Source organism: Salvelinus fontinalis, chromosome 12 (genome assembly GCF_029448725.1).
Source record: "Salvelinus fontinalis isolate EN_2023a chromosome 12, ASM2944872v1, whole genome shotgun sequence".
Lineage (NCBI taxonomy): Eukaryota > Metazoa > Chordata > Actinopteri > Salmoniformes > Salmonidae > Salvelinus > Salvelinus fontinalis.
This window is the reverse complement of record NC_074676.1, coordinates 13544236-13560826: the sequence shown is the minus strand read 5'-3', so window position 1 is coordinate 13560826 and position 16591 is coordinate 13544236. Positions and strand designations below refer to the sequence as shown.

Genomic DNA, 16591 nt, shown 5'->3' with positions numbered 1-16591 from the left:
ATTATATGCATATTCAACAGTGTTTAAGAAATATATTACCTGTAGCAGGGTTATCTTTTGATCAAGCCATCAATGTTTTGTGATGATTCGTGTCGCAAAAATGTTCGCTAACTTGTTAGCAATTAGCATGTTTGACATTTCAGTTGAAGTACTAATACTATTAGCTTTTTGACAAGAGGTTTAGCAAAAAAATACAGCGCGTATTATTGGCATACGGTCCCCAGTTATTGGCCACCTTACTATTTTGTTCTATTACAAGATATATCCATTTAATTGTGTTCAAAAAAGAAACGCCAACCTCGTATCTGAAGTGTTTACTAGATAGTTGGCTAACCTTCCAGAAGAAAAGAAACCTGCCTGTCAACTTTTCATTGTGCATCCTGTAGACTCTTAAAAATGTTTCTTCACCCACACCTTCTTCAGTGTTGTAACCAAATAATGTCTCATTATTTGTTTTACAGATGAATCTTATGTTTTGAGAAAGTAGATAACAGTTTAATACTAACATATAAATTAGTATGAATCATTTAGGTAAAAAAGTTGTATATTAAATTATGTGTGGTCTGTTGCACATTCAAATTTTACAATATGCAGCGTGTACCATAAAATGTGTATGTATATATATGCAGTTGAAGTCGGAAGTTTACATACACCTTAGCCAATTACATTTAAACTCAGTTTTTCACAATTCCGGACATTTACTCCCAGTTAAAAATTCCCTGTTTTAGGTCAGTTAGGATCACCACTTTATTTTAAGAATGTGAAATGTCAGGATAATAGCAGAGAGAAGGATTTATTTCAGCTTTTATTTCTTTCATCACATTCCCAGTGGGTCAGAAGTTTACATACACTCAATTGGTATTATTGCCTTTAAATTGTTTAACTTGGGTCAAACTTTTCAGGTAGCCTTCCACAAGCTTCCCACAATAAGTTGGGTGAATTTTGGCCCAGCTCTGACAGAGCTGGTGTAATCGAATCAGGTTTGTAGGCCTCCTTGCTCGCACACACTTTTTCAGTTCTGCCCACAAAATTTCTATAGGATTGAGGTCAGTGCTCTGTGATGGCCACTCCAATACCTTGACTTTGTTGTCCTTAAGCCATTTTGCCACAACTTTGGAATTATGCTTGGGGTCATTGTCCATTTGGAAGACCCATTTGCGACCAAGCTTTAACTTACTGACTGATGTCTTGAGATGTTGCTTCAATATATCCACATCATTTTCCTGCCTCATGATGCCATCTATTTTGTGAAGTGCACCAGTTCCTCTTGCAGCAAAGCACAACATGCCACCCCTGTGCTTCACGGTTGAGATGGTGTTCTTCAGCTTTTTACATTTTTTATTTTACTTTTATTTAACTAGGCAAGTCAGTTAACAACAAGTTCTTATTTTCAATGACGGCCTAGTGGGTTAACTGCCTTGTTCAGGGGCAGAACGACAGATTTTTACCTTGTCAGCTCGGGGATTCAATCTTGCAACCTTTTGGTTACTAGTCAAATGCTCTAACCACTAGGTTACCTGCCGCCGTTCTTCGGGCTTGCAAGCCTCCCCCTTTTTCCTCCAAACATAATGATGGACATTATGGCTAAATAGTTCTATTTTTGTTTCATCAGACCAGAGGACATTTCTCCAAAAAGTACAATCTTTGTCCACATGTGCAGTTGCAAACCGTAGTCTGGCTTTTTTATGGCGGTTTTGGAGCAGTGGCTTCTTCCTTGCTGAGTGGCCTTTCAGGTTATGTTGATATAGGACTCGTTTTACTGTGGATATAGATACTTAAAAAAAAAATTTTTTTTATGTTATCCCCTTTTCTCCCAAATTTTCGTGGTTTTCAATCGCTAGTAATTACTATCTTGTCTCATCGCTACAACTCCCGTACGGGCTCGGGAGAGACGAAGGTCGAAAGCCATGCGTCCTCCGAAGCACAACCCAACCAAGCCGCACTGCTTCTTTAACACATCGCGCCTCCAACCCGGAAGCCAGCCGCACCAATGTGTCGGAGGAAACACCGTGCACCTGGCCCCCTTGGCTAGCGCGCACTGCGCCCGGCCCGCCACAGGAGTCGCTGGAGCGCGATGAGACAAGGATATCCATACCGGCCGAACCCTCCCTAACCCGGACGACGCTAGCCCAATTGTGCGTCGCCCCACGGACCTCCCGGTCGCGGCCGGCTGCGACAGAGCCTGGGCGCGAACCCAGAGACTCTGGTGGCGCAGTTAGCACTGCGATGCAGTGCCCTAGACGACTGCGCCACCCGGGAGGCCCGGATATAGAAACTTTTGTACGTGTTTCCTCCAGTATCTTCACAATGTCCTTTGCTGTTGTTCTGGGATTGATTTGCACTTTTCGCACCAAAGTACGTTAATTTCTAGGAGACAGAATGCTTCCTCCTTCCTGAGTGGTATGATGTACACTTCCGACTTCAACTTTGTGTGTGTGTGTGTGTGTGTCTGTGTGTATATATAGCCTTTTTGAAAACTCTCAAAACCTTACAAAAATTGCAATGTAAATCGGTGGTCAGCTAGCTAGAATGGTGTCTTTAATCGCAAAAAGTACCGTTATTTTACACGCCATTTAAAAATGTTGAGCTCCATCGAGCAAGCCTCTCGTGAAACCATCCATGTTTCGCTCCATCAGAGCAGTACATTTTAGAGAAAGCGGTGTGATCCACCAGAAAAATCAATTCCCATATGTCGATTTAATGTATGCTGTCGAGGGTTATAGTGTGGGACGGTGGCAGTGTCAACCAGTCTCCTCTTCTTCATTCAATAAGGAATCCCTGTGACTTGACTGATTTCTTAACACCAGAAACCCACTTACTGCACTAACATGACACAGCTCAGGTCTCTCTGTCTACTCCTGTGTTGTGAGACAGCCCCTGATGCTTTAGACTCCAGTGCACGAACCCCCTTGAGGATAGCAGACAGACAGACAGTCCTGTGTTTACCCCACTTTACTATCCCTCTGCTTTTAATTCATTCATGCCTGGCAGACTCTCCCTGCGCTCTCCCCATCACTCAGGCAGCCCCGGTCACTCACAATTCACTACCCCTCCATCTCTCTGTCGCTTCGCTCGCTCGCTTCTCTCTCTCCTGAGGGGAAAGGCAGCCTGCCTGGCCTACTTCTGTCTGTCTGTCCTCCCTCCCGCTGCGGTCGTATATCTGTCTGATGACACCTTCCCTCGATTCTGAAAGCAGCTGGCAAATCGATGACTGTGATTGTTTTTATTCTCCCTCTCACCCCCACTCTCAATCTCTCCATTTTCCCTGTTGTTATATATCCTCCTGCTCCTGTTCCTCTCTCCTCTCTTTTATCCCCCTCCTCTCTCCCTCCGCCCTCTATTTATCTCTCTTTCTCTCTCCATCCCTCCATCCCTTCCTCCTCTCTGTGTCCTCTATCCTCCTCCTTGTCAGCTCCAGGCTCCCAGTGTGAAGGGCTTTGACTTTGCCAAGCTGCACCTGGGCCAGCACAGTAAGGATGACATCATGGTTATCCAGGAGGCTGGCGCTCCCGGCCCTCCCTTGCCCAACCCCAGCGCCAAGGAAGCCGCATCGGAGAACGGTGAGGTCCCCACCCCTAAGTCAAAGGGGACCTCCGTCTCCTCCACCAAGGCATCCCGCAGCGCACGCAGACGAGGAAGGTCAGTAGCCCCCCCCGTACAGTGTGTGTGTGTGGCTGTGCCTCATTCACCTCAGCAGGGAGAATCCAGTAGACAGGTTTTGAAAGATGCTTCATTCACAACAGCCCATCTTAATCAATTATTAATGCAGTACACAGTACACTAGACATTTGATGTCTTTCTTTAAAGGGGTTTCCTTCTATAGAAATGCCATATAGTCTATAGTTTTGCATTAGTTTGATATATTGGTAAGGTTTGATATATTGATAAGGTTTGATATATTGGTAAGGTTTGATATGTTGGTACGGTTTGATATGTTGGTAAGGTTTGATATGTTGGTAAGGTTTGATATGTTGGTACGGTTTGATATATTGGTAAGGTTTGATATATTGGTAAGGTTTGATATATTGGTAAGGTTTGATATGTTGGTAAGGTTTGATATGTTGGTAAGGTTTGATATGTTGGTAAGGTTTGATATATTGGTAAGGTTTGATATATTGATAAGGTTTGATATATTGGTAAGGTTTGATATATTGATAAGGTTTGATATGTTGGTAAGGTTTGATATATTGATAAGGTTTGATATGTTGGTACGGTTTGATATGTTGGTAAGGTTTGATATGTTGGTACGGTTTGATATGTTGGTACGGTTTGATATATTGATAAGGTTTGATATATTGATAAGGTTTGATATGTTGGTACGGTTTGATATGTTGGTACGGTTTGATATATTGATAAGGTTTGATATATTGATAAGGTTTGATATGTTGGTACGGTTTGATATGTTGGTACGGTTTGATATATTGGTAAGGTTTGATATATTGGTAAGGTTTGATATATTGATAAGGTTTGATATATTGGTAAGGTTTGATATGTTGGTACGGTTTGATATGTTGGTAAGGTTTGATATGTTGGTAAGGTTTGATATGTTGGTAAGGTTTGATATGTTGGTACGGTTTGATATGTTGGTAAGGTTTGATATATTGATAAGGTTTGATATGTTGGTACGGTTTGATATGTTGGTAAGGTTTGATATATTGGTAAGGTTTGATATGTTGGTACAGTTTGATATATTGGTAAGGTTTGATATGTTGGTAAGGTTTGATATATTGATAAGGTTTGATATATTGGTAAGGTTTGATATGTTGGTACGGTTTGATATGTTGGTAAGGTTTGATATATTGGTAAGGTTTGATATATTGATAAGGTTTGATATATTGATAAGGTTTGATATGTTGGTAAGGTTTGATATGTTGGTAAGGTTTGATATATTGGTAAGGTTTGATATATTGGTAAGGTTTGATATGTTGGTAAGATTTGATATGTTGGTAAGGTTTGATATGTTGGTAAGGTTTGATATGTTGGTACGGTTTGATATGTTGGTAAGGTTTGATATGTTGGTAAGGTTTGATATGTTGGTACGGTTTGAGATGTTGGTACGGTTTGATATATTGGTACGGTTTGATATATTGGTAAGGTTTGATATATTGGTAAGGTTTGATATGCTGGGATTGTTTTTTCTACTTTTGTAAGGGCTGTCGCTCTCCTCTTCCTCAGATGAGGAGAGGAGAGAAGGATCATCAGACCAAAATGCAGCATGAGGGAAATAAGCCATCTCTTTATTTGTAACGACGATGATGGCAACACGAAAAACAAAACACTTTAAAAAATACAAAACAAGAAAACGAAGTAGACGAAACCTGAACATAAACTTACATAACTAAACGTAACACTTACGGACAGGAACAGACTACATCGAAACGAAACGAACAACCGAACAGTCCCGTATGGTGCAAGACATAACACAGATACAGAAGACAATCACCCACAAACAAACAGTGAGAACACCCTACCTAAATATGACTCTTAATTAGAGGAAAACGCAAACCACCTGCCTCTAATTAAGAGCCATACCAGGCAACCCAAAACCAACATAGAAACAGAAAACATAGACTGCCCACCCAAAACACACGCCCTGACCATAAACACATACAAAAACAACAGAACACAGGTCAGGACCGTTACAACTTTTTGATGTATGGTCGCTGAGCTTTGTGTTTTGGTTTCTACCTTATGCACATTGAGCGTGGGAAATGCTCTTTACAAATGAAATATTATGATACATAATCCTGGTAGAAAATGTAAAAGCAGTGACATATACTTCCTGTTTGTGACCTACTGTGGACAGGTCAGTTCATTTTCTGTCCCATGACCCGCACAGCAGGGTTAGCAATTTGTGGAGTAGCCGATCGCTGGCCTCTCCACTACCGAACCGTCACAGCTAAATCAATGGTGTCAATGCGTGATGGTCTATTCTCGTGAGACGGGAGAATGGTCGCTCTGACTGAAAGATCATTTCTCCTCGCTAATTGCTTTAGCTAATAGCAGATCATTTAGGCTTGAATGCAGGAGTGGCAGTCAGCACTGAATCCGGTGACGAGTATGATAGTTTGCTGTCACATTGTCACTAATGTAAGGGATTAGAGCGGTAATGATTGAAAGAGAGGATTGATATTGACATGTCCTTGACTCTAGAAAGCTGTTCTACCAAGTTGGATAGGAACTTAATTATGCTGTCAATGGGAATAATCCTAGTGATAGATTATGACAAAAAGCTTTTTTCTTTTGAGAAAAAGTCATTACAAACGTATTTCCCCCTGGAATTGATTAATTAAAAACGACTATTAAAAGCACAGTTGTTTTCATTCTATACAGTATATAGAGCTTCGGAATTGTGTATACATGTGTAAGCATGTTTGTTTGTGTGCGTGCTCGCGTGTTTGTACAAACATGACAGGTTTGTGTGTGGCTTTCCGGGGACAGGATCTCTCCATCGGATGGGGACTCCATGGTGAGTGCCGGGTCCAGTGATCGTGAGAGGGAGTCAGCCGAGGAGAACCTGAGAGCTATCGCCATGCCAAACGACAGCAAGCAGGCCCGCAAGATCCCCATCAATGTTTTAAATGGCAAGTGTCCTTGGCAACACAGAGAGAAGAGGAGGCGGGGCAGGGGAGCAGAGAGAGAGAGGGAAAACAAGGGAAATAGAGACTTGGGGGAAGAGAAACAAGCAACTGATACAGACCAGGAGTGAAGGAGGGACAGAGAGGGACAGAGAGCAAGAGAAAGGGGAGAGACTGAGTTAGCGTGAAAGTGAGGTAGGTAGTATGTCTGACAGTCTGTTGAAAGGCCTGTGTAGTGCCACTCTGGCCTGGTTGCTGGGTGTGTACACTGTGCAGACAGAGACCGAGACAACGCCAGCCAGGCACAGACTGAACCTGACTCACCACAGAGGAATGGCTCCAGCAGTACGACCTCAAAGCACTCTAGAGTACTTGCACACACACACACACACATGCTAAACAGAGGCTCCTTCGCTTCTCTCCACAGTCTAAATAAGCTTGGCTGAGGCCAGGAGACAGGACGTTATCAGCACTGGAATTTCTTCTTCTAGATGACCCTCTGCTGTGGATGGTCAAAGACCTGACATAGCACTCAGAGTAGTGTATACACACCAGTGATGATGTAGTGCAGAGCGATGTCCGACTCCTCCAGTATTTGCTCTAAATGCTCTGGGTCTGCCGCTGACTTAGTCCTGTAGAAATGGTAGGGAGAGACTTTAGCCTATATGGATATGTTTTAAACAGAATTACCTTGTCATCTAGTTAACTTGAATCTTTCTGTCCCTTGTTTTCCTGTGACTTCACTTTCTCTGTCTTGTCTGTTTTGGCTCCCAGGGAAGAATAGAATTGGTAAGAGTTTTGCTTTCTGTCAGTTCAACTTCTCTCGGTGTTGAAGTAGACATGAGGCTTTTGGGACCTGTAGCTGCTGTCTGTGCGACCGTAACGTGACGTCCGTTGTGTCATGGTTGCTTTGTGTCGTGCTTCTCATCAATCACCACTATTCAGAAGTCAGATGTGTCGTCAGAGATGGGGAGCAATGAATGTTCTCGAACAACAGTAGTTTTAACGTTAGCTTTGTCATGAACTTGCCTTGTTCTTGTTGTAGCTCCCAACAAAACAAAACAAAAATATTATCTTACATTGGAATACATATAAAAACATATCGTGATCATGTTAAAAGTAGTAATCCGATTGAATGCAGTTTCATGCCTGTGTAGTAAATACACTGTTCAGTGAGTCTATTTCAAAGGATCTTCCCCCTGGTGGTGAAAATAGTTGCATGACACCTGTAAGTTCTATCACAAACTTGCATGGCTGTGATGTTGACCTTAGTCTTCCTCCCTGGTCCCCCTCAGGTCCTCCACCCATGAACGGCCATGACGAGCAGCTGTCGTCGGCCTCCATCTTCGAGCATGTGGACCGCATGTCCCGCTCGGCCGACGACAGCCGGCGCTTGTCCAATAAGATCCAGCTGATCGCCATGCAGCCCATGGCCTTCCCAGCCCTGCGCCACGGCGCCACTGTCAACGGTATCAATGGCAGTGGGCAAGAAACACACAACATCTTCAACAAAGAGGTGAGACGCTGAACCTCTAGGACCCACTAACACCCTTCCTCAGACACATGTATGCAGGTTACAGTAATGAACAGTAGATTCTAATGTGTCTCTGATCCTCTCTAGTCTCCCCACTGTCTGGACATCCACAAGGGTTCTTCGGCTGTCCCCATAGGGGAACCCTTTAGGTTTTGGTTCCAGGCAGAACCCTTTTTTGGTTCCATGGAACCAGAAAAAGGGTTCTACCAGGAACCAAAAAAGGGTTCTACTTGGAACCAAAAAGGGTTCTACCTGGAACCAAAAAGGCTTTTTATAAGGGTTCTCCAATGGCAGGGGTGTCAAACACATTCCACGGAGGGCCGTCTAGGTCTTTCAATGAAGACCTAGACAACCAGGTGAGAGGAGTTCCTTACTAACTAGTGTAGAAGGGAGGAGCGAAAACCCGCAGACACATGGCCCTGCTTGGAATGAGTTTGACGCCCGTGTCCTACGGGGACAGCCGAAGAACCCTTTAGGCTTCCAGATAGCACCTTTTTCTCTTACGAATGTACAGACAAAAGAGATGTCATCTCAGTCAGACTCACCTGTATAAACCAAGGTCAAATGAAGTATGCCGTGCGTATAGTAAAGATGCATCTGGCCAAGTGAGTCACAGCAGTCATGTCTGCCTGTTGTTATTAAGACCCAGGTGGCGTTGAGGCACAAGTCTGAGATCGAGCACCACCGGAACAAGATCCGTCTGCGGGCCAAGAGGAAGGGTCACTATGACTTCCCAGCCATGGACGACCTGGTGGACAACGGTCTGACCACTGACCCCAAGGACCAGGACCGCATCTACCACAAGGCCCAGATGCAGATCGACAAGATCCTGGACCCCGACATCCACATGCCCTCGCTGTTCATGGAGCCTAAAAAGAGGTCAGTTATTTGGGGTTTGGGACGGGTAGGGTAGGGTGTACACAGTGAGGGGTATGCATGCGTGGTTGTGCAGTAAATGTACCTGAGGGAACTGCGGTATGTCTGTATGTTTCTCTTTATAAAAGATACCGCGATTCTGAACTTTTTCTCAAGAGAATGTCATCCAGCTTTTCTTCACTGATGACTGACAGAGAAAAATCATTTTTGGAGCTGTACGTCCTCCAGAAACATCTAGACTAATTTGTTTTGATCACTTTGAACTTGGGAGAAACTTCCGGCGCTTTTTGCAGTCACAATGAGGAGAAGTCTCCTACCGGTAGGAGAGTAGTTTAGAAAGTGGAAAAGTAGAACGAGTTTTTAAAATGCACCTTCAGTTTGCTAACATTTTAGGGAGAAAGATAAAGATATCTCCATTGAATAAAAAACCCTCACGTTTGATGTCTATTCAGATTGCCACGCCTCCATTCCATTCCAAACGACCAGTAGATAAGAGTCCAGGCCTAAACACTTTGATTCTGTCCCTGCGTCGGAAATGGCTCCCTATTCCCTATATAGTGCACTACTATATAAGGATTAGTGCCATTTTTAGACCAACTGGTCAAAAAATAGTTAATTGTGGGGAATAGGGTGCCATTTCAGTGTGTTTGTCGGTGTTTGTTTGCCCTTACATAATACTGTATGTGCTGCACTCTGTATTGACACCTCTCTCTCTCTCAATGGCAGGGGGAGGCGTTCTCCCAAGCAGAAGAAGAAGCACCAGCTGAACGGCAGCCTGACGGACGCAGACAAGGACCGCCTCATCTCCAACGACAGCGACGGCACCTACAGGAAATACCCTGGGGTCAACAACGTGGCCTATGTGGTGGGTATCCCTGTGGAGCATATTGTATTCACACACACACAATAGAAATCTCAGTCAGAGAGGTGCTTTTATGTTGTCAAAGGAGAGGAATGTCTTCTTGGTCCGGGTCCAGGTGTAACGTAAAACATTTCTGTTCCTTTTGGCGTTGTTACAAAACATATAACAGAATCACATTTTTGCGATATTTAAAAAAATATATATATATATTTTTATTTTTATTTTATGTACGTATATATTTTTTCCCCAACTCCAAATTGATCTGAATGAATATTAGAGTCATGATGTGTATGATGGCTTTGGCTAATGACCATATTTCTCCTCCCTTCTTTACATTAGTAATACATTAGTCAAATCTAGTCTCTTATTGTTCCCAGTCGGACCCTGACCAGGCCCCAGAGTCCGGGACCCCCTCCCCCAACGACGACGTCTTCCTTGGCCCCAACTCGCCCCCTCCGGGGCATGCCCCTCCCCCGCCCCCCTACATGCCCCCCCAGCCCTCCATCGAGGAGGCCCGGCAGCAGATGCACTCTCTGCTGGACGATGCCTTTGCCCTGGTCTCCCCCACCTCCCAGGGCAGCACGGCCGGCCTCACCCAAACTGGTGTCAACTCCAACCTCCCCAGCTCTAGCCCCCCACCCCGTGGTGGAACCCGCCCCTGGGGCTCGTCTTACCCAGCACTCAGCCCCTTCTCCTCGGTGAGTCTGTATGCTCTATTGATTCACTAACACCTCTAGGGCCTACTGACAGCTCTCCTGCTTGGTCCTTGTCCTGCTACAGACGAGTGCAATTGACACCGAAGGGTGTCTCGTAAGTTCAAGGTTTTTGGGGGGGATTTCACCGGCTTTCGTAAGCGTGAGGTGCAGCAGTGCACCGTTTTCCTAATGTTATATGGATAACTGTTACATACAGTGAGGGAAAAAAGTATTTGATCCCCTGCTGACTTTGTACGTTTGCCCACTGACAAAGAAATGATCAGTCTATAATTTTCATGGTAGGTTTATTTGAACAGTGAGAGACAGAATAACAACAAAAAAATCCAGAAAAGCGCATGTCAAAAATGTTATAAATTGATTTGCATTTATTGAGGGAAATAAGTATTTGACCCCTCTGCAAAACATGACTTAGTACTTGGTGGCAAAACCCTTGTTGGCAATCACAGAGGTCAGACGTTTCTTGTAGTTGGCCACCAGGTTTGCACACATCTCAGGAGGGATTTTGTCCTACTCCTCTTTGCAGATCTTCTCCAAGTCATTAAGGTTTCGAGGCTGACGTTTGGCAACTCGAACCTTCAGCTCCCTCCACAGATTTTCTATGGGATTAAGGTCTGGAGACTGGCTAGGCCACTCCAGGACCTTAATGTGCTTCTTCTTGAGCCACTCCTTTGTTGCCTTGGCCGTGTGTTTTGGGTCATTGTCATGCTGGAATACCCATCCACGACCCATTTTCAATGCCCTGGCTGAGGGAAGGAGGTTCTCATCCAAGATTTGACGGTACATGGCCCTGTCCATCGTCCCTTTGATGCGGTGAAGTTGTCCTGTCCCCTTAGCAGAAAAACACCCCCAAAGCATAATGTTTCCACCTCTATGTTTGACGGTAGGGATGGTGTTCTTGGGGTCATAGGCAGCATTCCTCCTCCTCCTCCAAACACGGCGAGTTGAGTTGATGCCAAAGAGCTCCATTTTGGTCTCATCTGACCACAACATTTTCACCCAGTTGTCTTCTTAATCATTCAGATGTTCATTGGCAAACTTCAGACGGGCATGTATATGTGCTTTCTTGAGCAGGGGGACCTTGCGGGCGCTGCAGGATTTCAGTCCTTCACGGCGTAGTGTGTTACCAATTGTTTTCTTGGTGACTATGGTCCCAGCTGCCTTGAGATCATTGACAAGATCCTCCCGTGTAGTTCTGGGCTGATTCCTCACCGTTCTCATGATCATTGCAACTCCACGAGGTGAGATCTTGCATGGAGCCCCGGGCCGAGTGAGATTGACAGTTCTTTTGTGTTTCTTCCATTTGCGAATAATCGTACCAACTGTTGTCACCTTCTCACCAAGCTGCTTGGCGATGGTCTTGTAGCCCATTCCAGCCTTGTGTAGGTCTACAATCTTGTCCCTGACATCCTTGGAAAGCTCTTTGATCTTGGCCATGGTGGAGAGTTTGAAATCTGATTTATTGATTGCTTCTGTAGACAGGTGTCTTTTACACAGGTAACAAACTGAGATTAGGAGCACTCCCTTTAAGAGTGTGCTCCTAATCTCAACTCGTTACCTGTATGAAAGACACCTGGGAGCCAGAAATCTTTCCGATTGAGAGGGGGTCATATACTTATTTCCCTCATTAAAATGCAAATCAATTTATAAAATTTTTGACGTGTGTTTTTCTGAATTTTTTTGTTGTTATTCTGTTTTTCACTGTTCAAATAAACCTACCATTAAAATTATAGACTGATAATTTTTTTGTCAGTGGGCAAATGTACAAGATCAGCAGGGGATCAAATACTTTTTTCCCTCACTGTATGTCACGATAGACTGTTTTTCCTCCTTTACCTCGCCACTCTCAGGTTTTCACTGTCAGTTTGACTCTCCGCACAGACACACTGCATTTACAACATGTTCCGGTTTAATTAGATCTTCTTAGTTACTAATCAGTGAAAGAAGTCTCCGTCTGTCTCGCCCACCCAGCCCCCTGACCCCTGAGCCCACTCAACACTACATTATTACAGCACATAAGACCTTCATGCAGCTGTACACTACTACAGTACATTGCACGAGCCATAAGCCTGCTCAGTAATACTGTAACTACTGTACATATGTTCCTAACAAACTCCTAAGTCTTAGGACATGTGAGCTGCACAGGCCAACCTTTTGAGACGTAAGGCTGCTGGTGGTTTGGTATGGTTGTTTGCCATAAGGTGCAACAAAACACTTGTCATCTACACTACAGTACAGTCCTCTGGTTAACGTGCAATGCAGCAACACTTTCACTGTGCTTAAAAAAAGAAAAGGACTAGGTCGCAATTGCCCTCAAGGCAGTACCATGCTAATTAATTAAACGATAAGATACTACATTGTGTTATGTGTGGTTATATGAGATTACTGCTATAGCGTGTGTTTCCGATTACACTGATTATATTAGGAAGATTTACAATATAATATACATTCAAATGTGAGGAAGGAGCTGTTTATCATGAATGATATATATTAGGGACTTTCCAGTCCAGATTCAACCGCTTCAAACAAATACCAGCACTATATGTATTATGCAATAGTAGTGGATATACCAGTGCTTTAAATGTACACTGCATTCCTTTCTTAAATATAAAACCTTCTGCTGTTCAAAGTTGATTTTAGGGCATTTGAGGCAAGAGCAGACCTTAATAAATTTGATAAGAGCAAATAAAGGTTAGTCTCTTCAGCGTTCTATATGAACATTTTCTTTGACCTTTCCTATTTAGTTTTATAAAGTTCACTCCCAGTCATTTTAAATTCATACAGACGTCTTAGCAGAGTAATAGCTCTGTTGTCTAAAACCAGCCCAATAAAGACAGTTGGCTACCTCAGGTGTAGAGAGAGCTCTAAATTCATCTGTGCTCTCATAAAAGCCATTCTCAGTGCTTGTTCTGGTTCAGTGCGTTAATGTGCTCTGAAAGGTCACTTTTAGAGCAGGAAAACAACATCCAGCTGAAACAAGAGAAGCCAATAGGCTATTTCTCCATTTCTCCCTGCAAAACACCAAAGCTTAGTGTGCTGTACGATGTTAGACTCTCAGCCAAAGTCTATCATGGCGTAATGTAAAATTCAATCAACATAAATAGCAATATTATGCTCCAGCCTTTTATGTGTAAAGTGCTTTATCTGGATATATACTGTGTTAGTGGGTGATATCGGTTTTGATTATACATGATCTGCACGCTTCAGTGTAGTCTTTACTTGTCCATCCCAGTGTCTGTGTGTCTTTGTCCTGACAAAATGCCTGTCTCTCTTATCCATCCCAGTATCTGTGTGTCTTTGTCCTGACAAAATGCCTGTCTCTCTTATCCATCCCAGTGTCTGTGTGTCTTTGTCCTGACAAAATGCCTGTCTCTCTTATCCATCCCAGTGTCTGTGTGTCTTTGTCCTGACAAAATGCCTGTCTCTCTTATCCATCCCAGTGTCTGTGTGTCTTTGTCCTGACAAAATGCCTGTCTCTCTTATCCATCCCAGTGTCTGTGTGTCTTTGTCCTGACAAAATGCCTGTCTCTCTTATCCATCCCAGTGTCTGTGTGCCTTTGTCCTGACAAAATGCCTGTCTCTCTTATCCATCCCAGTGTCTGTGTGTCTTTGTCCTGACAAAATGCCTGTCTCTCTTATCCATCCCAGTGTCTGTGTGTCTTTGTCCTGACAAAATGTCTCTCTCCTCAGAGATACGCTGAGTTAGGAATGTCCCCTCCTTCAGTCCAAGGCTTACTACAGCGGTGAGTAGCTAACCATAGAGATACAATACAATACATACAGCTGAAGTCGGAAGTTTACATACACTTTAGCCAAATTCATTTAAACTCAGTTTTTTTACATTTCCTGACATTTAATCCTAGTAAAAATGTCTTAGGTCAGTTAGGATCACCACTTTATTTTAGAATGTGAAATGTCAGAATAATAGTAGAGAGAATGATTTATTTCAGCTTTTATTTCTTTCATCACATTCCCAGTGGGTCAGAAGTTTACATACACTCAATTAGTATTTGGTAGCATTGCCTTTAAATTGTTTATCTTGGGTCAAACGTTTCAGGTAGCCTTCCACAAGCTTCCCACAATAAGTTGGGTGAACTTTGGCCCATTCCCCCTGACAGAGCTGGTGTAACTGAGTCAGGATTTTAGGCCTCCTTGCTTGCACACACTTTTTCATTTCTGCCCAAAAATGTTCTATAGGATGAGGTCAGGGCTTTGTGCTGGCCACTTCAATACCTTGACTTTGTTGTCCTTAAGCCATTTTGCCACAACTTTGGAATTATGCTTGGGGTCATTGTCCATTTGGAAGACCCATTTGCGACCAAGCTTTAACTTCCTGACTGATGTCTTGAGATGTTGCTTCAATATATCCACATCATTTTCCTGCCTCATGATGCCATCTATTTTGTGAAATGCACCAGTCCCTCCTGCAGCAAAGCACCCCCACAACATGATGCTGCCACTCCCGTGCTTCACGGTTGGGATGGTGTTCTTCGGCTTGCAAGCATCCCCCTTTTTCCTCCAAACATAACAATGGTCATTATAGCCAAACAGTTCTATTTTTGTTTCATCAGATCAGAGGACATTTCTCAAAAAAGTACGATCTTTGTCCACATGTGCAGTTGCAAACCGTAGTCTGGCTTTTTATGGCTGTTTTGGAGCAGTGGCTTCTTCCTTGCTGAGTGGCCTTTCAGGTTATGTCGATATAAGACTTGTTTTACTGTGGATATAGATACTTTTGTACCTGTTTCCTCCAGCATCTTCACAAGGTCGTTTGCTGTTGTTCTGGGATTGATTTGCACTTTTCGCACCAAAGTACGTTCATCTCTAGGAGACAGAACGCGTCTCCATCCTGAGTGGTATGACGGCTGCGTGGTCCCGTGGTGTTTTTACTTGCGTACTATTGTTTGTACAGATGAACGTGGTACCTTCAGGCATTTGGAAATTGCTCCCAAGGATGAACCAGACTTGTGGAGGTCTACAATTTTTTTTCTGCGGTTTTGGCTGATTTCTTTTGATTTTCCCATGATGCCAAGCAAAGAGGCACTGAGTTTGAAGGTAGGCCTTGAAATACATCCACAGGTACACCTCCAATTGACTCAAATGATGTCAATCAGCCTATCAGAAGCTTCTAAAGCCATGACATCATTTTCTGGAATTTCCACGCTGTTTAAAGGCACAGTCAACTTAGTGTATGTAAACTTCTGACCCCCTGGAGTTGTGATACAGTGAATTATAGGAGAAATAATCTGTCTGTAAACAATTGTTAGAAAAATTAGTTGTGTCATGCACATAGATGTCCTAACCGACTTGCCAAAACTATAGTTTGTTAACAAGAAATGTGTGGAGTAGTTGAAAAATTTGTTTTAATGACTCCAACCTAAGTGTATGTAAACTTCCGACTTCAACTGTATGTGATATAATGTAATAGTATGTGTAGCTACCTAACTCTGAGAGGATAGGAAGAGCATTTTCATTTTTCTTATGTTTTTCCCCACGACTGTAGGCTACATTGAGCCATACATACTGTAGGCTACATTGAGCCATACATACTGTAGGCTACATTGAGCCATACATTGAATATATGGTCTCATATTACCAGATCTTTAGTGGGGGGATGTTTTACCTTGTGTGTGTCCATGCGGAGGGCAGGGAATTGGGCCTCATACATTATTTAGTTCATCTTTATTTTAGTATTTTAATGCAGTGTGTCCCAACTCCGGTCCTCGAGTAACCCCAACAGAACACATTTTTGTTGTCACCTTGGACAAAAACACCTGATTCAACCTGTCAAGGGCTTGATGATTAGTTGACAAGTAGAATCAGCTGTGCTTGTCCGGGGCCACAACAAAAATATGTACTGTTAGGGGTACTCGAGGACCGGAGTTGGGAACCACTGGTTTAATTGATCCAGTCTCCTAACTGCCCAATAAAAGACAGAGATGGTGGCGATTCCTTTGGATGATCTTCTTTTGATTTTCACACACACACACACACACACACACACACACACACACACACACACACACAC

At 43.4% G+C, this 16591-nt stretch overlaps 1 protein-coding gene across 3 annotated transcripts in view; it reads left to right on the top strand.

The window, feature by feature from the left end:
- The window catches only part of LOC129866834 (UPF0606 protein KIAA1549-like), a 97059-nt gene that overhangs the window by 73038 nt on the left and 7430 nt on the right, over positions 1 to 16591 (top strand). For all 3 annotated transcript variants that reach the window (XM_055939798.1, XM_055939797.1, XM_055939799.1), the window contains 7 exons: positions 3413 to 3639; positions 6442 to 6584; positions 7874 to 8094; positions 8756 to 8991; positions 9715 to 9853; positions 10228 to 10548; positions 14254 to 14306. In XM_055939798.1, the coding sequence (XP_055795773.1) occupies positions 3413 to 3639; positions 6442 to 6584; positions 7874 to 8094; positions 8756 to 8991; positions 9715 to 9853; positions 10228 to 10548; positions 14254 to 14306 (1340 nt within the window). The remainder of the gene's footprint in view (positions 1 to 3412; positions 3640 to 6441; positions 6585 to 7873; positions 8095 to 8755; positions 8992 to 9714; positions 9854 to 10227; positions 10549 to 14253; positions 14307 to 16591) is intronic.